Source organism: Narcine bancroftii, chromosome 11, assembly GCF_036971445.1.
Source record: "Narcine bancroftii isolate sNarBan1 chromosome 11, sNarBan1.hap1, whole genome shotgun sequence".
Taxonomy (NCBI): domain Eukaryota; kingdom Metazoa; phylum Chordata; class Chondrichthyes; order Torpediniformes; family Narcinidae; genus Narcine; species Narcine bancroftii.
In genome coordinates, this window is record NC_091479.1 from 11,667,531 (window position 1) to 11,690,385 (window position 22,855).

Here is a 22,855-nt window from a genome sequence, read left to right on the forward strand (position 1 = left end):
CATAATCCATACAAAAAACCCCAAAAGTGTTCAGAAAGCAAAATCTTTGTCCATTTTAGTGCTATACTGGCAGATTATCTGCACCTTGAGATGTTCCCATTATGGTTGAGAATTTGTTACACAAAATAGAATAAATCTTGGAGAGAACCTGCGTAGAAGGACATGAGTTAAGAGTTAAGGGGCAGAGGTTTAGAGGTAACATAAGGGGAAACTTCTTTACTCAGAGAGTGGTAGCCGTGTGGAATGATCTTCCGGGAGAAATAGTGGCGGCGGAGTCAATTGTATTCTTTAAGAAAAGGTTGGACAGGTATATGGATGAGAAGAAGATGGAGGGTTATGGGCATTGTGCAGGGAGGTGGGACTAGAAAGGGGTGTTTGGTTCGGTGCGGACTAGAAGGGCCTAATGGCCTGTTTCCGTGCTGTAATTGTTATGTATGTTATGTAACTGAAAGATAATGGAATGTGGTGTCCAGGTGAGTTGAAAGGACGTGTATATCTAAGAGGAAACTGGATAAGTTTGGAAGAATTGAGTTGAGAGAGATCAACCAGGGGTAGAGGTTAGTGATGGGATCGATGTCATATTGCCCAGCACTTCAAATTCTTTTTAAAGATATGGTGACCTTATTGAATATGCTCTAGCTGAGTTGCAAAGTATAATTGAAATTAACAGGGAGAACTCTTCTTGTTTTTACATACATGTTAAATATATTAAACATTGTTCTCCGCCTTTCTTTCTACTTAGGGTCTGCAAGCAGCAAGATTCCTAATCAAGTGACACCAAAGAAAAATGGAGTAAAGAATGGACCCATGAAAAATAAGGATGATGAATGTTTTGGGGATGGAATTGAAGTCATCCTAGATACAGATTTTGATTTTGAAGGCAACTTGGCACTCTTTGACAAAGCAGCCGTGTTTGAGGAAATAGATACTTTCGAAAGGCGGAATGGAACCCGTTCCAGGGGGACGCCCAATGAGAAGCCAACAAGGTATCGCCATGATGAAAACATCCTGGAATCTGAGCCCATTGTCTACAGACAAATCACAGTGCCACAGCATAGTGGTAAAGAATATTGCACTGGTAAGGCCAAAGAATTTTAAAAAAAATTTAGACAAACTTGTGCTGCCCAATGACACGCAATTAACCTACAACCCCTGTACGTTTTGAATGGTGGGAGGAAACCCATGCAAACACTGAGAACGAGCAAACTCCTGACAGACAGCACGGGATATGAACCCCGGTTGCTGGGGCTGCAGCAGCGTTGCTCTAACCACTACACTAACTGTGCCATCCTAATAATCTATTCAGTGGAGAAAGGGAGTCCCAAGTCTAATATTTTTTTAGGTAAATAACAAGATTTTTTTTTAAAAAAACAATGATGGTCTGGGATATTCTAAATCTGGTGATTTTTTTTTTGATGAGCAAGTTCAGTCTGTTCACAACTTTGCAAGGTTGCTTTGGGCCAAAATCAGTCGAAACTTGCTATGATTAAAACAATTCTTTTAATCTTGGTGGAAAGTTGCATTTTTCTTTGTGAACTGGATTGTTTGCAATGTTGACGAGGTTGGAGTGTTGATTTTTAAGTGCACACAAATAGCCTCGTGTTGTAAGCACTATATTTCTTGAACATTTCCAGGATATTTGCCACAGTATATCGAAGATATCAATAAGATTGAAAGAGTTTACAAGGGTGTTGCCCGGGCTTCAGGAATTGTGTTACAGGGAAAGGCTAAACACATTAGGACTTTATTTCTTGGAGCGTAGAAGAATGAGGGGAGATTTAATAGGGATATTTAAAATTATGAGGGGGACAGTAAATATCAGTAGGCTTTTTTCCACTGAAGGTAGGTGTGATACAAACCAGAGGTTAAAGGGAAAAAGTTTAGGGGAGCATTAAAGGGAACTTCACACAGTAGTGGGAATGTGGAACTAGCTGCCAGCTGAAGTGGTGAATGAGGGCTCAATTTTCACATTGAAGAATGTGGACACATACATGGATTGGTTGGGGAGGGGGTGAGCGGTATGGAGGATGATGGACTAGGTGCAGGCCAGTGGGACGAGGCCAAAAAAAATGTCACAAATGAGAAGGGCCAAAGGGGCCTGTTTCTGTGCTGTAATGCTCTATATTTTAGTGAAAGAATTAAAAGTTTAGCATGTTTTGACATTCTACCCAACGTAGGTTCATCACGGCAGTCTTGATGCATGGTGGCCTGGTAATTGAATTTCTGGCTTTACTCAAATTCTGACGAGATTATTTTTAAGTAAATACTGAATAAAAGCAATTCCTTTTGTGGTGGAATGTCTTGAGAGATTACGGTAACCTGAAAGTAACACTGGACTACTGGATATTTCATTTAAATTCTGCTGCGTTGGGAACCCTGGAGGTGATACGTTGATGATTTGGAGATGTGATTTCTGGTGATCCTTCCTGAGTGTGAATATTTTCATGGCTAAGAGGGGAAGTGGCCGCCATCCTATGTAAACACTGTTGGGACTAACTCTGGCCTGGGGCATTGGCAAGTGAACTGGCGTGGACTTGAAGGGCCGACATGGCCTGTTTCCACGCCGTAAACTGTTATATGGTTTACTTTAAAAGTGAAAGCTATTCACTATTATAGCAGCTGCTAAAATTGCAGGATTCCCTCGTGATCTAACAGTAAGCCACTCTTCCTTTCTTCTGGCCTGGACAAACCTCTTTCCTGTGTCATCTGTCAGCTGTTCAAAACAACGTTAATGTCTCAAATTAGCTTCTGAATTACTTTTTAGGTAGTTGAGCAGAATTTCAAATGTTACATTGGAATTTATTTCCCTTCAACCAGATTGTGAGCTGTTTCAACATTTTCAGTTTTTGAATAAATGAGCCACTCCATCATTGCCCCACCTGTGTAGCTACTGTCCCGGTTAATGAAAGTACACCACTTGTAGTATTTCCCCAGGGCCAAGTTTCAAATAACAGAGGATGCTAAGCGAATACAAGAAGCTATGAAGAAAGTTTTTTTTTAAATAAAAGACCTATAGTATAAGTCCTAAAATACAGACTGCATAGAGATTGGTTCAGTCTGGATTTTTATATTTTATGGATTCTTGGGCAGTATTCTAAAATTCAAATTTAGGATGATTAAAGAAGTAAATTTTGATATTTTATTAATGAAGCATTTTTTTTTCAGATAAAAAATGCTTCCATACCTGCGACTTCCGCATGGTCGCTTGTTGTCGCTGTGTATCTGTGGCATTTCATGAACACAAAAGCAGAGTGCTTTCAAAAAGTCCAGAATATCATGAGGTCAGGATTTCAGATGAGAGTTTTTGAGAGGTCTGGATCCTAGCATGGTCTAGAATTCTAGTATCCAGATTTTTGAACTTTTACTGAAGTTTCTTTCCTTGGCTAGGCTTCTGGTAGACAGTTCTTCATTGCCATAAAGCTCCTCCTTCTGTCCGTCTCTTAATTTGTTGGGATGAGCAAGGATTGCCACCAAAAGCATTTAAATGTTAATTGCTATTGGTTGCACACAGCGGTTAGCACATAATGCTGTAACAGCCCCAGTGACCCAGATTCAAATCCAGCACTTTCTGTCAGGAGTTTGTACATTCTCCCTGTTTGTGCGGGGTTCCCACCCACCAAAATTGTCATTTAGTACAAGGAGAAATTCCTTTTAGAGTGCTGCAATTGACTGCCTTCTTTTCCGAAGTCCAAACAAGTGAGTCTCGCTCAGAGAAAAGAGCCTGTCAATGTCTCTGATCTCGGTGTACCTCAATGGAGTTGCCTCTCTCATTTTGAACTGGAGTGAAATCACTCTCGTTGACAGCTTCTTCCTTGCATAAATCCATATAATGAGTTCAAGTGCACCATCTCCAAGGCAGATGCATCTTCCTTGAGCTATGGAACCCAAAGCTTCACATACTCCTCTCGGATGTGCATGCAGTGCATAGTTGTTGCAAGACTTTGTTACCTTGGAGACTTTATTGAAATAAAGACCAGCATGTTTTGAGTTGCCTACTAACTATAAACTATTTTTTTTTCCCAAAGCTTAAGGTTTTTATCAAGTGTAGTTGGGAATAAATGAACAATTTGTGTATTGCATCGTGATGTGCAGGAATCATTTTTGACCTGGTCTATGATAGACAAAAAAAATTATTCTTCAATTGCATTTCACCTCTTTCTTTCTGTAAAAGATTTAATCTGCTGGACTGGCAGAAGTTTGTAGTCTTGGATAATTATAAATGGGTAATTTTATCAGTTTTCTGTCATTTTTAATTTTTAAAAGTCCTTTTCAAATAGAAATGAAAGTGGCAACAAACAGATGTCATCTGTAGCTGTATTACATGAAAACGACACTGGTTGCAATTTAATATGCTTTTGGACTTGCTGTCAAATTTGAATAGGAACAGGCATGTTTCTTCACATGGATAACTGGAACATTTGGCAAGTAGTAATCTCTGGATTTGTAATGTAAACCTCTGTGCTAAGAAGCAATTAATTAAACTTGGAAGTCAGACAGATTTTTGAATGGTGGGGGGGGAATTCTGCTGAAACTTTATCCCTGAAAAAAAATCTGGTAGTAGAATTTAGATTTGTTTCTCTTCCCACCTGGATACAATAGAAATCGGAGACCAAGGAGTGTCTTGTCTCAACAACTTATCAGTGAAATGATCAACTGCATGTGGGTAGCTTTGTCCTGTTAGTGAGCAGGAAAGGGCTTTGGCAAATACTAGAGCGCATCGGATGTCCCCCAAAGTTCCTCAACATGATTATCCAACTGCACGAAAACCAACAAGGTCGGGTCAGATACAGCAATGAGCTCTCTGAACCCTTCTCCATTAACAATGGCGTGAAGCAAGGCTGTGTTCTGGCACCAACCCTCTTTTCAATCTTCTTCAGCATGATGCTGAACCAAGCCATGAAAGACCCCAACAATGAAGACGCTGTTTACATCCGGTACCGCACGGATGGCAGTCTCTTCAATCTGAGGCGCCTGCAAGCTCACACCAAGACACAAGAGAAACTTGTCCGTGAACTACTCTTTGCAGACGATGCCGCTTTAGTTGCCCATTCAGAGCCAGCTCTTCAGCGCTTGACGTCCTGCTTTGCGGAAACTGCCAAAATGTTTGGCCTGGAAGTCAGCCTGAAGAAAACTGAGGTCCTCCATCAGCCAGCTCCCCACCATGACTACCAGCCCCCCCACATCTCCATCGGGCACACAAAACTCAAAACGGTCAACCAGTTTACCTATCTCGGCTGCACCATTTCATCAGATGCAAGGATCGACAATGAGATAGACAACAGACTCGCCAAGGCAAATAGCGCCTTTGGAAGACTACACAAAAGAGTCTGGAAAAACAACCAACTGAAAAACCTCACAAAGATAAGCGTATACAGAGCCGTTGTCATACCCACACTCCTGTTCGGCTCCGAATCATGGGTCCTCTACCGGCACCACCTACGGCTCCTAGAACGCTTCCACCAGCGTTGTCTCCGCTCCATCCTCAACATCCATTGGAGCGCTCACACCCCTAACGTCGAGGTACTCGAGATGGCAGAGGTCGACAGCATCGAGTCCACGCTGCTGAAGATCCAGCTGCGCTGGATGGGTCACGTCTCCAGAATGGAGGACCATCGCCTTCCCAAGATCGTATTATATGGCGAGCTCTCCACTGGCCACCGTGACAGAGGTGCACCAAAGAAAAGGTACAAGGACTGCCTAAAGAAATCTCTTGGTGCCTGCCACATTGACCACCGCCAGTGGGCTGATAACGCCTCAAACCGTGCATCTTGGCGCCTCACAGTTTGGCGGGCAGCAGCCTCCTTTGAAGAAGACCGCAGAGCCCACCTCACTGACAAAAGGCAAAGGAGGAAAAACCCAACACCCAACCCCAACCAACCAATTTTCCCTTGCAACCGCTGCAATCGTGTCTGCCTGTCCCGCATCGGACTGGTCAGCCACAAACGAGCCTGCAGCTGACGTGGACTTTTTACCCCCTCCATAAATCTTCGTCCGCGAAGCCAAGCCAAAGAGAAAAAGAAAAAAAGACTAGTGTAATGAGCAACAAATGTTCATCCTGCATTTGCACACTTTGCTTCTGGATGTTTTCCTCCGTCATGTCATTAACTATTATTGAAGTCCATGGTAACTTCAAAATAGCTTTGGCAGATTTCATGTCTTTTCACAATAGCAGAAGAGGACTGCATTTTTTTACAAAAGACTGAGATAAAGTATTACGAATGGGTTTTTTAAATTCTTAAATCTAATGCTCAAGGTTTGGGATACATCACAATTTCATCATTTTGCTTTCCTGTGTGTTTAACTGTGGGGGAGAATGGCTTTTTAATGAGAAAAGTTTTTGAGTGAGAATATAGGATGGTGAACTATAGATTAATTTTAAAGATTGCAATGGCTCTTGATAAAGCTTATTTTTCCAAATGTTAATTGCTAATGTATGTTGAGTTTGGAGTTCCAATACAATTCCAAATCAAAAAAAAATTGAAGGCGAAGTTTTATTCCTTGATATTTTGATTTGGCTTTGAATTGCCTTTGTTGGTTCGCAGTGTGGAAAGCCAAGTTAGTTCAACATTGCAGTAATAGAATTAGGGTAAATTTGTTTATTTTTCTCCCCAAAAGTATGCCAGATGTCAGAAGAAAGACTTGAAGATGGATAACTTCAGTTTTATTTATGGTTTAAAATTATCCTTCAGAGATGTCAACGTGGAGGGTCGAGAGTTGGGGGAAGAAGAAATGGTCAGTTAATTTTTTGATTAACGGATCTCAACTCAAAACATCGACTGACCATTTCTCTCCATGGATGATGCCTAATCTGCTCCCACCAGCCTCATTTCCTAAAACAATCTTGATTCCTTCTTATAAATAAATATTCCTTTGTACAAAATGGTAATTTGATGCAAGATAGTTCCAGTCTTGAGTCCATTTGTACCATTCATTGCTTCTGATAAAAGCGCAACACTTGGGTTGATTTACATGAGAAGTGAGTAATTTTTAAAAAATGAGCATATACATTATCTACATTGAATGTTTAACCTTTTGGACTCCAGCCATTTTTAACCTTTCATATTATATACTCTGGACTGAGTTTTTGGCTAAACCACAGTACAAACACCAGTATGAAACAGATTTTTCTTTTTTTTTTATCTTTGGCTTGGCTTCGCGGATGAAGATTTATGGAGGGGTATGTCCACGTCTGCTGCAGGCTCGTTGGTGACTGACAAGTCCGATGCGGGACAGGCAGACACGGTTGCAAGGGAAAATTGGTGGGTTGGGGTTGGGTGTTGGGTTTTTCCTCCTTTGTCTTTTGTCAGTGAGGTGAGCTCTGCGGTCGTCTTCCAAGGAGGTTGCTGCCCGCCAAACTGTGAGGCGCCAAGATGCACGGTTGGAGGTGATAGCAGCCCACTGGCGGTGGTCAATGTGGCAGGCACCAAGAGATTTCTTGAAGCAGTCCTTGGTGCACCTCTGTCTCGGTGGCCAGTGGAGAGCTCGCCATATAACACGATCTTGGGAAGGCGATGGTCCTCCATTCTGGAGACGTGACCCACCCAGCGCAGTTGGGTCTTCAGCAGCATGGATTCGATGCTTGAATCAGCTGGTGGTTGGGTATAAAAGTACTCCTGGAAAATGGAGACACAGTATGTGCACTTGTTGGTAATCCTTGAAAACTGTGACATGGAGTCCAAGATATACCTTAGTGGTCTTTTTTTGTGTTTTGGAGGAAGGTACAGGATGTTTGAAGCTACTTGGATACGCTGTGCATTGAAGGAATCCAGTGAGTTGCACTTAATATAGGGTAAACTGCAGTGTTGGCTGTTGAAACATGAGGGAATTAAAAAAGAAACATTGCCTGATACTCAATTAATTCTTTTTGGGAGAAAAGTATGCTTCTGTAAGTTTGTCATATATGCCCTTTAATCAGTTGATATTAAATACTGATCTTCAGATTGTATACCTAATTGGTTTTTAAGAGGGTTATAATTTAACTTGGTGACTGAGACAGCTGAAATGGAGAACTTGAATTTCCAGTATTTCAAGGTTCGTTCTAATTCAGGATTTTGGCACGATATTTTGGTAGTGCCTTGGTGCTTTGCAGGTGCCTGCTAAAATCTGCTTGGGCACCAAATCAAAATTGCTTTTTTTTTGGCTGAAACTGTCAATACCTGTAATTTTGCCACATCAATGCCACTTTCTTTATTCTTTGCTTACTTTCTCAATAAAGCTGTACTTTTGGGGAATTTTGTTCCACTGTGAAATGCATTAGTAAAAATTCCCAAACAATTTTTTTTTTGTTTAGCATCATCTGAAGAGTCTGCAATTTAAAAAAAAAAGCTGGCCATTCATTATCTGGCTTCTATGACGTTATCTGGAGTCATTTCAGGATTTGGGCTCAAAATACTCTATTGGAATAAGTTTCAATGAGATACAGTTTGCTTTGTGTGCTATCCAGCAAATCTATCCATAAGTACTAGACAATAGAACAGAGTAGGAGTATTGTCTGCAAACTTGCTGATCCAATCACCACATTGTTGTCCAGATTGTGGATCTGACGACAAGCTACGCTGGTCCCAGCACCGATCCCTGCAGCACACCACTAGTCACAGGCCTCCAGTCTGAGAAGCTATTGTCCACGGCCACTCACTGGCTTCTCCCACAAAGCCAATGCTTTTGAATATTTTAATATGAGATTTCACACCCAAAGTACAGAGAACCTATGGATAGATCTTAAACTTCTCAAAGATACACTTAAAATCACCAATGCCTGAAGAGGGCGCACAAAATCAGTGAACTGGTGCGGACTCGAAAGGCCAACGTGGCCTGTTTCCACTCCGTAAATGGTTATATGGTTATGTAAAAGGATCAGCTAGACCAGATAAAGACTGTAGATTTCTTCACCCGAGGATGTTAGTCAACCAGATGGATTTTAACAGCAATCCTTAAGTGTAGGATTGTTTCACAATTTTAGATTTCACATTTAATAATTACTAAATTTAACTGATGTGGTGGAACGTGAACATGTCTATTTATCAGTAATTCAGAATTCCAGCTGTTGTTGCTAAAGCAACCACTCACTATTTTCTATATTATGTTTTGAGGGTGTTTTTTTTAAATGTGGAAAAAGTAGGTGCATTAATTCACTTTGGAAATGTTCTTACTGACTTGAATTCTGTTAACACTGAAAATTCTTGCACATGTTTTAAAGAAGAAAACACAAGACTTTCAAGTTATCACCAATAATTATTTGAATTGCCATCTGAACTGGAAAATCTATCTCGGTGCATGCTTTGGACTTCATGGTTCATTTGTTTCGTTGACCAAATGAATTTAACATTTTGTGTATCTTGACAAGGTGATGTAATAGCCATCCTGCATTGTGTAGGTGGGGGGGGGGGGTTAATTGCCTTTCAGTGATGAGAAAATTGTATTCGACTGGTTGTAGTTAGTATTGGCTGCAATTCAAGCAAATTTCCTTCACTGAGGTGGAGCGTTACTGTTGTATACACATTGTGTGGCGTGACCTTGATTCTTTTCCTCTACAGTTTATCACACTTGCAATTTTAGAGGTGTGTTCCAAATCTACTGATAATCTTTTGGGGCAAGTTGTGCATTGCGTGTGTACTTGACAGGAAGTTGGGTTGGCAGCCAATACCCTGATCCAGACAGACTGTTCAGTATCAGTTAGAGCAAAGTGCATTGGTTTGGTTTCCTTTTAAATTGTACAGACTTTTGCCCTGTTTACCAGACCATTTATGGTGCATCACGCACATTTGAACCAAATGCATGTTTTAAAATGTGTTTTTGTTCCAGTAATTATTTGTATCACGAAAGTCAGGATTTGTAACTTGTGCAATAATAAATCTGGGAAAGGAAGAGCTGGTTTTTTTTATATAGTGCCTTTCACATCCAAGGACAGAGTTCCTTCACAACCATTACTTTGAACTCATTATTGGTACTTGGCTCTTCTCGAGTTGGACAAATGTTTCCTCCTACTTGCAAATCTTTGTATAGCCTTTTCTGACTATTTCAGTGTTACATTGAGGCCTTTTTTTTTAAATGCTTAGTCCAGTTGCTCAACTATGCCGCCACGCTACACTTGCCCTTTTGAGTCACTGGCACATGGAGTAAAATGTTGTGCACAAATAGTGACTCGAGGGCCAGTCAATTTAATGTCGTTGAAATGGTTATTTGGGCTTCTCAGTAGTTTTCAGTCCACAAGTTTGTGAAGATAAAGTTGAGATTAAAGGATGTGTTTGGAGCAGTGCGAGGTGCCTAGAACAGGCTGCTGAGGTAGTGGTGGAAGCTGATATGTTAGTAGCCTTTTAAGAAACTTTTAGCGAGATGCATGAAAATGCAGGGAATGGAAGATAAATGGTTCATGAGCAGACAGGAGAGGGTCTAATTTGGCATTGTGCTTGCTGCAGACCTCTTGGGCCAAAGGGTCCTTTGCACCTGGATGGATGAAGTGCTGGTTTCTAATACCGTATGTATTTTGTTAGAGCACTGAAGAGATGCTGAGCAGTCACATCTTGTGGACTGTTGGCACCAATCTCCATCAGAACGAGTATAATCCTGATTATTTTTTTTCCTCTCCTGTTCTGGGAAAAAAAAAACAATTTTCTTGACAATTTTTACTTCTATGGACCTGAAGCTCAAGCAAGAAGCACATGACTAGTGGGCGGTTGTGTATGGGTTCCAAGATTGATATTCCGAAGCCCAGTGTAACAGCTTGAGCTATTTTAAAATGGACTTTTCCTTCCAATGCCAAGTGTGAGTACACTTTCTGACCCAGTTTACTCTGATCAATTTTATTACTCTTTCACAATAAAATTGAAGCGATGATCATTCTTTAAAATTTTAATTGACTTTAGAAATGCAGAACAGTCACAGGGGCCTTCCCAGCCCATCAGGGTGCACTATCCAAACACACCTATGTGACCAGTCAACTTACTAATCCTGTATATCTTTGCAATGTGGGAGGAAACCCACACAAACACAGGGACAATTTACAGACGGCACTGGATTCAAACTGGATTGCTGGCACTGTAATTGCATCACACTAACTGCTACTCTTAACTGTGCTGCCTCTTGTAAAAGATGCAAGAAACTGTAGATATGATCTTGAGCAGCATTTCGCATTTTTAGAACATCGAACACTACAGCACAGGCCCTTTGGCCCTGGTTTGTTGGGCCAACCCATATATTCCTTAAAGCATTAAACCCTCCCTACCCCATAACCCTCTTTTTCTTCCATCCATGTGCCTCCACCACCGTCCCTGGCGAGGGCTTCCAGTCATCCACAACTCTCTGCGTTTTTTTTTAAAGTACCCCTGATGCCTCCCATAAACTTCCCTCCCGTAAACTTCCCTCCCGTAAACTTCCCTCCCGTAAACTTCCCTCCCGTAAGCTTCCCTCCCGTAAACTTCCCTCCCGTAAACTTCCCTCCCGTAAACTTCCCTCCCGTAAACTTCCCTCCCGTAAGCTTCCCTCCCGTAAACTTCCCTCCCGTAAACTTCCCTCCCGTAAGCTTCCCTCCCGTAAGCTTCCCTCCCGTAAGCTTCCCTCCCGTAAGCTTCCCTCCCGTAAGCTTCCCTCCCGTAAGCTTCCCTCCCGTAAGCTTCCCTCCCGTAAGCTTCCCTCCCGTAAGCTTCCCTCCCGTAAGCTTCCCTCCCGTAAGCTTCCCTCCCGTAAGCTTCCCTCCCGTAAGCTTCCCTCCCGTAAGCTTCCCTCCCGTAAGCTTCCCTCCCGTAAGCTTCCCTCCCGTAAGCTTCCCTCCCGTAAGCTTCCCTCCCGTAAGCTTCCCTCCCGTAAGCTTCCCTCCCGTAAGCTTCCCTCCCGTAAGCTTCCCTCCCGTAAGCTTCCCTCCCGTAAGCTTCCCTCCCGTAAGCTTCCCTCCCGTAAGCTTCCCTCCCGTAAGCTTCCCTCCCGTAAGCTTCCCTCCCGTAAGCTTCCCTCCCGTAAGCTTCCCTCCCGTAAGCTTCCCTCCCGTAAGCTTCCCTCCCGTAAGCTTCCCTCCCGTAAGCTTCCCTCCCGTAAGCTTCCCTCCCGTAAGCTTCCCTCCCGTAAGCTTCCCTCCCGTAAGCTTCCCTCCCGTAAGCTTCCCTCCCGTAAGCTTCCCTCCCGTAAGCTTCCCTCCCGTAAGCTTCCCTCCCGTAAGCTTCCCTCCCGTAAGCTTCCCTCCCGTAAGCTTCCCTCCCGTAAGCTTCCCTCCCGTAAGCTTCCCTCCCGTAAGCTTCCCTCCCGTAAGCTTCCCTCCCGTAAGCTTCCCTCCCGTAAGCTTCCCTCCCGTAAGCTTCCCTCCCGTAAGCTTCCCTCCCGTAAGCTTCCCTCCCGTAAGCTTCCCTCCCGTAAGCTTCCCTCCCGTAAGCTTCCCTCCCGTAAGCTTCCCTCCCGTAAGCTTCCCTCCCGTAAGCTTCCCTCCCGTAAGCTTCCCTCCCGTAAGCTTCCCTCCCGTAAGCTTCCCTCCCGTAAGCTTCCCTCCCGTAAGCTTCCCTCCCGTAAGCTTCCCTCCCGTAAGCTTCCCTCCCGTAAGCTTCCCTCCCGTAAGCTTCCCTCCCGTAAGCTTCCCTCCCGTAAGCTTCCCTCCCGTAAGCTTCCCTCCCGTAAGCTTCCCTCCCGTAAGCTTCCCTCCCGTAAGCTTCCCTCCCGTAAGCTTCCCTCCCGTAAGCTTCCCTCCCGTAAGCTTCCCTCCCGTAAGCTTCCCTCCCGTAAGCTTCCCTCCCGTAAGCTTCCCTCCCGTAAGCTTCCCTCCCGTAAGCTTCCCTCCCGTAAGCTTCCCTCCCGTAAGCTTCCCTCCCGTAAGCTTCCCTCCCGTAAGCTTCCCTCCCGTAAGCTTCCCTCCCGTAAGCTTCCCTCCCGTAAGCTTCCCTCCCGTAAGCTTCCCTCCCGTAAGCTTCCCTCCCGTAAGCTTCCCTCCCGTAAGCTTCCCTCCCGTAAGCTTCCCTCCCGTAAGCTTCCCTCCCGTAAGCTTCCCTCCCGTAAGCTTCCCTCCCGTAAGCTTCCCTCCCGTAAGCTTCCCTCCCGTAAGCTTCCCTCCCGTAAGCTTCCCTCCCGTAAGCTTCCCTCCCGTAAGCTTCCCTCCCGTAAGCTTCCCTCCCGTAAGCTTCCCTCCCGTAAGCTTCCCTCCCGTAAGCTTCCCTCCCGTAAGCTTCCCTCCCGTAAGCTTCCCTCCCGTAAGCTTCCCTCCCGTAAGCTTCCCTCCCGTAAGCTTCCCTCCCGTAAGCTTCCCTCCCGTAAGCTTCCCTCCCGTAAGCTTCCCTCCCGTAAGCTTCCCTCCCGTAAGCTTCCCTCCCGTAAGCTTCCCTCCCGTAAGCTTCCCTCCCGTAAGCTTCCCTCCCGTAAGCTTCCCTCCCGTAAGCTTCCCTCCCGTAAGCTTCCCTCCCGTAAGCTTCCCTCCCGTAAGCTTCCCTCCCGTAAGCTTCCCTCCCGTAAGCTTCCCTCCCGTAAGCTTCCCTCCCGTAAGCTTCCCTCCCGTAAGCTTCCCTCCCGTAAGCTTCCCTCCCGTAAGCTTCCCTCCCGTAAGCTTCCCTCCCGTAAGCTTCCCTCCCGTAAGCTTCCCTCCCGTAAGCTTCCCTCCCGTAAGCTTCCCTCCCGTAAGCTTCCCTCCCGTAAGCTTCCCTCCCGTAAGCTTCCCTCCCGTAAGCTTCCCTCCCGTAAGCTTCCCTCCCGTAAGCTTCCCTCCCGTAAGCTTCCCTCCCGTAAGCTTCCCTCCCGTAAGCTTCCCTCCCGTAAGCTTCCCTCCCGTAAGCTTCCCTCCCGTAAGCTTCCCTCCCGTAAGCTTCCCTCCCGTAAGCTTCCCTCCCGTAAGCTTCCCTCCCGTAAGCTTCCCTCCCGTAAGCTTCCCTCCCGTAAGCTTCCCTCCCGTAAGCTTCCCTCCCGTAAGCTTCCCTCCCGTAAGCTTCCCTCCCGTAAGCTTCCCTCCCGTAAGCTTCCCTCCCGTAAGCTTCCCTCCCGTAAGCTTCCCTCCCGTAAGCTTCCCTCCCGTAAGCTTCCCTCCCGTAAGCTTCCCTCCCGTAAGCTTCCCTCCCGTAAGCTTCCCTCCCGTAAGCTTCCCTCCCGTAAGCTTCCCTCCCGTAAGCTTCCCTCCCGTAAGCTTCCCTCCCGTAAGCTTCCCTCCCGTAAGCTTCCCTCCCGTAAGCTTCCCTCCCGTAAGCTTCCCTCCCGTAAGCTTCCCTCCCGTAAGCTTCCCTCCCGTAAGCTTCCCTCCCGTAAGCTTCCCTCCCGTAAGCTTCCCTCCCGTAAGCTTCCCTCCCGTAAGCTTCCCTCCCGTAAGCTTCCCTCCCGTAAGCTTCCCTCCCGTAAGCTTCCCTCCCGTAAGCTTCCCTCCCGTAAGCTTCCCTCCCGTAAGCTTCCCTCCCGTAAGCTTCCCTCCCGTAAGCTTCCCTCCCGTAAGCTTCCCTCCCGTAAGCTTCCCTCCCGTAAGCTTCCCTCCCGTAAGCTTCCCTCCCGTAAGCTTCCCTCCCGTAAGCTTCCCTCCCGTAAGCTTCCCTCCCGTAAGCTTCCCTCCCGTAAGCTTCCCTCCCGTAAGCTTCCCTCCCGTAAGCTTCCCTCCCGTAAGCTTCCCTCCCGTAAGCTTCCCTCCCGTAAGCTTCCCTCCCGTAAGCTTCCCTCCCGTAAGCTTCCCTCCCGTAAGCTTCCCTCCCGTAAGCTTCCCTCCCGTAAGCTTCCCTCCCGTAAGCTTCCCTCCCGTAAGCTTCCCTCCCGTAAGCTTCCCTCCCGTAAGCTTCCCTCCCGTAAGCTTCCCTCCCGTAAGCTTCCCTCCCGTAAGCTTCCCTCCCGTAAGCTTCCCTCCCGTAAGCTTCCCTCCCGTAAGCTTCCCTCCCGTAAGCTTCCCTCCCGTAAGCTTCCCTCCCGTAAGCTTCCCTCCCGTAAGCTTCCCTCCCGTAAGCTTCCCTCCCGTAAGCTTCCCTCCCGTAAGCTTCCCTCCCGTAAGCTTCCCTCCCGTAAGCTTCCCTCCCGTAAGCTTCCCTCCCGTAAGCTTCCCTCCCGTAAGCTTCCCTCCCGTAAGCTTCCCTCCCGTAAGCTTCCCTCCCGTAAGCTTCCCTCCCGTAAGCTTCCCTCCCGTAAGCTTCCCTCCCGTAAGCTTCCCTCCCGTAAGCTTCCCTCCCGTAAGCTTCCCTCCCGTAAGCTTCCCTCCCGTAAGCTTCCCTCCCGTAAGCTTCCCTCCCGTAAGCTTCCCTCCCGTAAGCTTCCCTCCCGTAAGCTTCCCTCCCGTAAGCTTCCCTCCCGTAAGCTTCCCTCCCGTAAGCTTCCCTCCCGTAAGCTTCCCTCCCGTAAGCTTCCCTCCCGTAAGCTTCCCTCCCGTAAGCTTCCCTCCCGTAAGCTTCCCTCCCGTAAGCTTCCCTCCCGTAAGCTTCCCTCCCGTAAGCTTCCCTCCCGTAAGCTTCCCTCCCGTAAGCTTCCCTCCCGTAAGCTTCCCTCCCGTAAGCTTCCCTCCCGTAAGCTTCCCTCCCGTAAGCTTCCCTCCCGTAAGCTTCCCTCCCGTAAGCTTCCCTCCCGTAAGCTTCCCTCCCGTAAGCTTCCCTCCCGTAAGCTTCCCTCCCGTAAGCTTCCCTCCCGTAAGCTTCCCTCCCGTAAGCTTCCCTCCCGTAAGCTTCCCTCCCGTAAGCTTCCCTCCCGTAAGCTTCCCTCCCGTAAGCTTCCCTCCCGTAAGCTTCCCTCCCGTAAGCTTCCCTCCCGTAAGCTTCCCTCCCGTAAGCTTCCCTCCCGTAAGCTTCCCTCCCGTAAGCTTCCCTCCCGTAAGCTTCCCTCCCGTAAGCTTCCCTCCCGTAAGCTTCCCTCCCGTAAGCTTCCCTCCCGTAAGCTTCCCTCCCGTAAGCTTCCCTCCCGTAAGCTTCCCTCCCGTAAGCTTCCCTCCCGTAAGCTTCCCTCCCGTAAGCTTCCCTCCCGTAAGCTTCCCTCCCGTAAGCTTCCCTCCCGTAAGCTTCCCTCCCGTAAGCTTCCCTCCCGTAAGCTTCCCTCCCGTAAGCTTCCCTCCCGTAAGCTTCCCTCCCGTAAGCTTCCCTCCCGTAAGCTTCCCTCCCGTAAGCTTCCCTCCCGTAAGCTTCCCTCCCGTAAGCTTCCCTCCCGTAAGCTTCCCTCCCGTAAGCTTCCCTCCCGTAAGCTTCCCTCCCGTAAGCTTCCCTCCCGTAAGCTTCCCTCCCGTAAGCTTCCCTCCCGTAAGCTTCCCTCCCGTAAGCTTCCCTCCCGTAAGCTTCCCTCCCGTAAGCTTCCCTCCCGTAAGCTTCCCTCCCGTAAGCTTCCCTCCCGTAAGCTTCCCTCCCGTAAGCTTCCCTCCCGTAAGCTTCCCTCCCGTAAGCTTCCCTCCCGTAAGCTTCCCTCCCGTAAGCTTCCCTCCCGTAAGCTTCCCTCCCGTAAGCTTCCCTCCCGTAAGCTTCCCTCCCGTAAGCTTCCCTCCCGTAAGCTTCCCTCCCGTAAGCTTCCCTCCCGTAAGCTTCCCTCCCGTAAGCTTCCCTCCCGTAAGCTTCCCTCCCGTAAGCTTCCCTCCCGTAAGCTTCCCTCCCGTAAGCTTCCCTCCCGTAAGCTTCCCTCCCGTAAGCTTCCCTCCCGTAAGCTTCCCTCCCGTAAGCTTCCCTCCCGTAAGCTTCCCTCCCGTAAGCTTCCCTCCCGTAAGCTTCCCTCCCGTAAGCTTCCCTCCCGTAAGCTTCCCTCCCGTAAGCTTCCCTCCCGTAAGCTTCCCTCCCGTAAGCTTCCCTCCCGTAAGCTTCCCTCCCGTAAGCTTCCCTCCCGTAAGCTTCCCTCCCGTAAGCTTCCCTCCCGTAAGCTTCCCTCCCGTAAGCTTCCCTCCCGTAAGCTTCCCTCCCGTAAGCTTCCCTCCCGTAAGCTTCCCTCCCGTAAGCTTCCCTCCCGTAAGCTTCCCTCCCGTAAGCTTCCCTCCCGTAAGCTTCCCTCCCGTAAGCTTCCCTCCCGTAAGCTTCCCTCCCGTAAGCTTCCCTCCCGTAAGCTTCCCTCCCGTAAGCTTCCCTCCCGTAAGCTTCCCTCCCGTAAGCTTCCCTCCCGTAAGCTTCCCTCCCGTAAGCTTCCCTCCCGTAAGCTTCCCTCCCGTAAGCTTCCCTCCCGTAAGCTTCCCTCCCGTAAGCTTCCCTCCCGTAAGCTTCCCTCCCGTAAGCTTCCCTCCCGTAAGCTTCCCTCCCGTAAGCTTCCCTCCCGTAAGCTTCCCTCCCGTAAGCTTCCCTCCCGTAAGCTTCCCTCCCGTAAGCTTCCCTCCCGTAAGCTTCCCTCCCGTAAGCTTCCCTCCCGTAAGCTTCCCTCCCGTAAGCTTCCCTCCCGTAAGCTTCCCTCCCGTAAGCTTCCCTCCCGTAAGCTTCCCTCCCGTAAGCTTCCCTCCCGTAAGCTTCCCTCCCGTAAGCTTCCCTCCCGTAAGCTTCCCTCCCGTAAGCTTCCCTCCCGTAAGCTTCCCTCCCGTAAGCTTCCCTCCCGTAAGCTTCCCTCCCGTAAGCTTCCCTCCCGTAAGCTTCCCTCCCGTAAGCTTCCCTCCCGTAAGCTTCCCTCCCGTAAGCTTCCCTCCCGTAAGCTTCCCTCCCGTAAGCTTCCCTCCCGTAAGCTTCCCTCCCGTAAGCTTCCCTCCCGTAAGCTTCCCTCCCGTAAGCTTCCCTCCCGTAAGCTTCCCTCCCGTAAGCTTCCCTCCCGTAAGCTTCCCTCCCGTAAGCTTCCCTCCCGTAAGCTTCCCTCCCGTAAGCTTCCCTCCCGTAAGCTTCCCTCCCGTAAGCTTCCCTCCCGTAAGCTTCCCTCCCGTAAGCTTCCCTCCCGTAAGCTTCCCTCCCGTAAGCTTCCCTCCCGTAAGCTTCCCTCCCGTAAGCTTCCCTCCCGTAAGCTTCCCTCCCGTAAGCTTCCCTCCCGTAAGCTTCCCTCCCGTAAGCTTCCCTCCCGTAAGCTTCCCTCCCGTAAGCTTCCCTCCCGTAAGCTTCCCTCCCGTAAGCTTCCCTCCCGTAAGCTTCCCTCCCGTAAGCTTCCCTCCCGTAAGCTTCCCTCCCGTAAGCTTCCCTCCCGTAAGCTTCCCTCCCGTAAGCTTCCCTCCCGTAAGCTTCCCTCCCGTAAGCTTCCCTCCCGTAAGCTTCCCTCCCGTAAGCTTCCCTCCCGTAAGCTTCCCTCCCGTAAGCTTCCCTCCCGTAAGCTTCCCTCCCGTAAGCTTCCCTCCCGTAAGCTTCCCTCCCGTAAGCTTCCCTCCCGTAAGCTTCCCTCCCGTAAGCTTCCCTCCCGTAAGCTTCCCTCCCGTAAGCTTCCCTCCCGTAAGCTTCCCTCCCGTAAGCTTCCCTCCCGTAAGCTTCCCTCCCGTAAGCTTCCCTCCCGTAAGCTTCCCTCCCGTAAGCTTCCCTCCCGTAAGCTTCCCTCCCGTAAGCTTCCCTCCCGTAAGCTTCCCTCCCGTAAGCTTCCCTCCCGTAAGCTTCCCTCCCGTAAGCTTCCCTCCCGTAAGCTTCCCTCCCGTAAGCTTCCCTCCCGTAAGCTTCCCTCCCGTAAGCTTCCCTCCCGTAAGCTTCCCTCCCGTAAGCTTCCCTCCCGTAAGCTTCCCTCCCGTAAGCTTCCCTCCCGTAAGCTTCCCTCCCGTAAGCTTCCCTCCCGTAAGCTTCCCTCCCGTAAGCTTCCCTCCCGTAAGCTTCCCTCCCGTAAGCTTCCCTCCCGTAAGCTTCCCTCCCGTAAGCTTCCCTCCCGTAAGCTTCCCTCCCGTAAGCTTCCCTCCCGTAAGCTTCCCTCCCGTAAGCTTCCCTCCCGTAAGCTTCCCTCCCGTAAGCTTCCCTCCCGTAAGCTTCCCTCCCGTAAGCTTCCCTCCCGTAAGCTTCCCTCCCGTAAGCTTCCCTCCCGTAAGCTTCCCTCCCGTAAGCTTCCCTCCCGTAAGCTTCCCTCCCGTAAGCTTCCCTCCCGTAAGCTTCCCTCCCGTAAGCTTCCCTCCCGTAAGCTTCCCTCCCGTAAGCTTCCCTCCCGTAAGCTTCCCTCCCGTAAGCTTCCCTCCCGTAAGCTTCCCTCCCGTAAGCTTCCCTCCCGTAAGCTTCCCTCCCGTAAGCTTCCCTCCCGTAAGCTTCCCTCCCGTAAGCTTCCCTCCCGTAAGCTTCCCTCCCGTAAGCTTCCCTCCCGTAAGCTTCCCTCCCGTAAGCTTCCCTCCCGTAAGCTTCCCTCCCGTAAGCTTCCCTCCCGTAAGCTTCCCTCCCGTAAGCTTCCCTCCCGTAAGCTTCCCTCCCGTAAGCTTCCCTCCCGTAAGCTTCCCTCCCGTAAGCTTCCCTCCCGTAAGCTTCCCTCCCGTAAGCTTCCCTCCCGTAAGCTTCCCTCCCGTAAGCTTCCCTCCCGTAAGCTTCCCTCCCGTAAGCTTCCCTCCCGTAAGCTTCCCTCCCGTAAGCTTCCCTCCCGTAAGCTTCCCTCCCGTAAGCTTCCCTCCCGTAAGCTTCCCTCCCGTAAGCTTCCCTCCCGTAAGCTTCCCTCCCGTAAGCTTCCCTCCCGTAAGCTTCCCTCCCGTAAGCTTCCCTCCCGTAAGCTTCCCTCCCGTAAGCTTCCCTCCCGTAAGCTTCCCTCCCGTAAGCTTCCCTCCCGTAAGCTTCCCTCCCGTAAGCTTCCCTCCCGTAAGCTTCCCTCCCGTAAGCTTCCCTCCCGTAAGCTTCCCTCCCGTAAGCTTCCCTCCCGTAAGCTTCCCTCCCGTAAGCTTCCCTCCCGTAAGCTTCCCTCCCGTAAGCTTCCCTCCCGTAAGCTTCCCTCCCGTAAGCTTCCCTCCCGTAAGCTTCCCTCCCGTAAGCTTCCCTCCCGTAAGCTTCCCTCCCGTAAGCTTCCCTCCCGTAAGCTTCCCTCCCGTAAGCTTCCCTCCCGTAAGCTTCCCTCCCGTAAGCTTCCCTCCCGTAAGCTTCCCTCCCGTAAGCTTCCCTCCCGTAAGCTTCCCTCCCGTAAGCTTCCCTCCCGTAAGCTTCCCTCCCGTAAGCTTCCCTCCCGTAAGCTTCCCTCCCGTAAGCTTCCCTCCCGTAAGCTTCCCTCCCGTAAGCTTCCCTCCCGTAAGCTTCCCTCCCGTAAGCTTCCCTCCCGTAAGCTTCCCTCCCGTAAGCTTCCCTCCCGTAAGCTTCCCTCCCGTAAGCTTCCCTCCCGTAAGCTTCCCTCCCGTAAGCTTCCCTCCCGTAAGCTTCCCTCCCGTAAGCTTCCCTCCCGTAAGCTTCCCTCCCGTAAGCTTCCCTCCCGTAAGCTTCCCTCCCGTAAGCTTCCCTCCCGTAAGCTTCCCTCCCGTAAGCTTCCCTCCCGTAAGCTTCCCTCCCGTAAGCTTCCCTCCCGTAAGCTTCCCTCCCGTAAGCTTCCCTCCCGTAAGCTTCCCTCCCGTAAGCTTCCCTCCCGTAAGCTTCCCTCCCGTAAGCTTCCCTCCCGTAAGCTTCCCTCCCGTAAGCTTCCCTCCCGTAAGCTTCCCTCCCGTAAGCTTCCCTCCCGTAAGCTTCCCTCCCGTAAGCTTCCCTCCCGTAAGCTTCCCTCCCGTAAGCTTCCCTCCCGTAAGCTTCCCTCCCGTAAGCTTCCCTCCCGTAAGCTTCCCTCCCGTAAGCTTCCCTCCCGTAAGCTTCCCTCCCGTAAGCTTCCCTCCCGTAAGCTTCCCTCCCGTAAGCTTCCCTCCCGTAAGCTTCCCTCCCGTAAGCTTCCCTCCCGTAAGCTTCCCTCCCGTAAGCTTCCCTCCCGTAAGCTTCCCTCCCGTAAGCTTCCCTCCCGTAAGCTTCCCTCCCGTAAGCTTCCCTCCCGTAAGCTTCCCTCCCGTAAGCTTCCCTCCCGTAAGCTTCCCTCCCGTAAGCTTCCCTCCCGTAAGCTTCCCTCCCGTAAGCTTCCCTCCCGTAAGCTTCCCTCCCGTAAGCTTCCCTCCCGTAAGCTTCCCTCCCGTAAGCTTCCCTCCCGTAAGCTTCCCTCCCGTAAGCTTCCCTCCCGTAAGCTTCCCTCCCGTAAGCTTCCCTCCCGTAAGCTTCCCTCCCGTAAGCTTCCCTCCCGTAAGCTTCCCTCCCGTAAGCTTCCCTCCCGTAAGCTTCCCTCCCGTAAGCTTCCCTCCCGTAAGCTTCCCTCCCGTAAGCTTCCCTCCCGTAAGCTTCCCTCCCGTAAGCTTCCCTCCCGTAAGCTTCCCTCCCGTAAGCTTCCCTCCCGTAAGCTTCCCTCCCGTAAGCTTCCCTCCCGTAAGCTTCCCTCCCGTAAGCTTCCCTCCCGTAAGCTTCCCTCCCGTAAGCTTCCCTCCCGTAAGCTTCCCTCCCGTAAGCTTCCCTCCCGTAAGCTTCCCTCCCGTAAGCTTCCCTCCCGTAAGCTTCCCTCCCGTAAGCTTCCCTCCCGTAAGCTTCCCTCCCGTAAGCTTCCCTCCCGTAAGCTTCCCTCCCGTAAGCTTCCCTCCCGTAAGCTTCCCTCCCGTAAGCTTCCCTCCCGTAAGCTTCCCTCCCGTAAGCTTCCCTCCCGTAAGCTTCCCTCCCGTAAGCTTCCCTCCCGTAAGCTTCCCTCCCGTAAGCTTCCCTCCCGTAAGCTTCCCTCCCGTAAGCTTCCCTCCCGTAAGCTTCCCTCCCGTAAGCTTCCCTCCCGTAAGCTTCCCTCCCGTAAGCTTCCCTCCCGTAAGCTTCCCTCCCGTAAGCTTCCCTCCCGTAAGCTTCCCTCCCGTAAGCTTCCCTCCCGTAAGCTTCCCTCCCGTAAGCTTCCCTCCCGTAAGCTTCCCTCCCGTAAGCTTCCCTCCCGTAAGCTTCCCTCCCGTAAGCTTCCCTCCCGTAAGCTTCCCTCCCGTAAGCTTCCCTCCCGTAAGCTTCCCTCCCGTAAGCTTCCCTCCCGTAAGCTTCCCTCCCGTAAGCTTCCCTCCCGTAAGCTTCCCTCCCGTAAGCTTCCCTCCCGTAAGCTTCCCTCCCGTAAGCTTCCCTCCCGTAAGCTTCCCTCCCGTAAGCTTCCCTCCCGTAAGCTTCCCTCCCGTAAGCTTCCCTCCCGTAAGCTTCCCTCCCGTAAGCTTCCCTCCCGTAAGCTTCCCTCCCGTAAGCTTCCCTCCCGTAAGCTTCCCTCCCGTAAGCTTCCCTCCCGTAAGCTTCCCTCCCGTAAGCTTCCCTCCCGTAAGCTTCCCTCCCGTAAGCTTCCCTCCCGTAAGCTTCCCTCCCGTAAGCTTCCCTCCCGTAAGCTTCCCTCCCGTAAGCTTCCCTCCCGTAAGCTTCCCTCCCGTAAGCTTCCCTCCCGTAAGCTTCCCTCCCGTAAGCTTCCCTCCCGTAAGCTTCCCTCCCGTAAGCTTCCCTCCCGTAAGCTTCCCTCCCGTAAGCTTCCCTCCCGTAAGCTTCCCTCCCGTAAGCTTCCCTCCCGTAAGCTTCCCTCCCGTAAGCTTCCCTCCCGTAAGCTTCCCTCCCGTAAGCTTCCCTCCCGTAAGCTTCCCTCCCGTAAGCTTCCCTCCCGTAAGCTTCCCTCCCGTAAGCTTCCCTCCCGTAAGCTTCCCTCCCGTAAGCTTCCCTCCCGTAAGCTTCCCTCCCGTAAGCTTCCCTCCCGTAAGCTTCCCTCCCGTAAGCTTCCCTCCCGTAAGCTTCCCTCCCGTAAGCTTCCCTCCCGTAAGCTTCCCTCCCGTAAGCTTCCCTCCCGTAAGCTTCCCTCCCGTAAGCTTCCCTCCCGTAAGCTTCCCTCCCGTAAGCTTCCCTCCCGTAAGCTTCCCTCCCGTAAGCTTCCCTCCCGTAAGCTTCCCTCCCGTAAGCTTCCCTCCCGTAAGCTTCCCTCCCGTAAGCTTCCCTCCCGTAAGCTTCCCTCCCGTAAGCTTCCCTCCCGTAAGCTTCCCTCCCGTAAGCTTCCCTCCCGTAAGCTTCCCTCCCGTAAGCTTCCCTCCCGTAAGCTTCCCTCCCGTAAGCTTCCCTCCCGTAAGCTTCCCTCCCGTAAGCTTCCCTCCCGTAAGCTTCCCTCCCGTAAGCTTCCCTCCCGTAAGCTTCCCTCCCGT

At 50.6% G+C, this 22,855-nt stretch overlaps 1 protein-coding gene across 1 annotated transcript in view; it reads left to right on the forward strand.

Moving 5' to 3' along the window:
- The first annotated feature begins 460 nt into the window (after positions 1–460).
- The window catches only part of LOC138745183 (early endosome antigen 1-like), a 159,551-nt gene continuing 137,156 nt past the window's right edge, over positions 461–22,855 (forward strand). Inside the window, exons 1-2 of the mRNA XM_069902240.1 lie at positions 461–473; positions 743–1,078. Coding sequence (XP_069758341.1) covers positions 461–473; positions 743–1,078 — 349 coding nt within the window. The remainder of the gene's footprint in view (positions 474–742; positions 1,079–22,855) is intronic.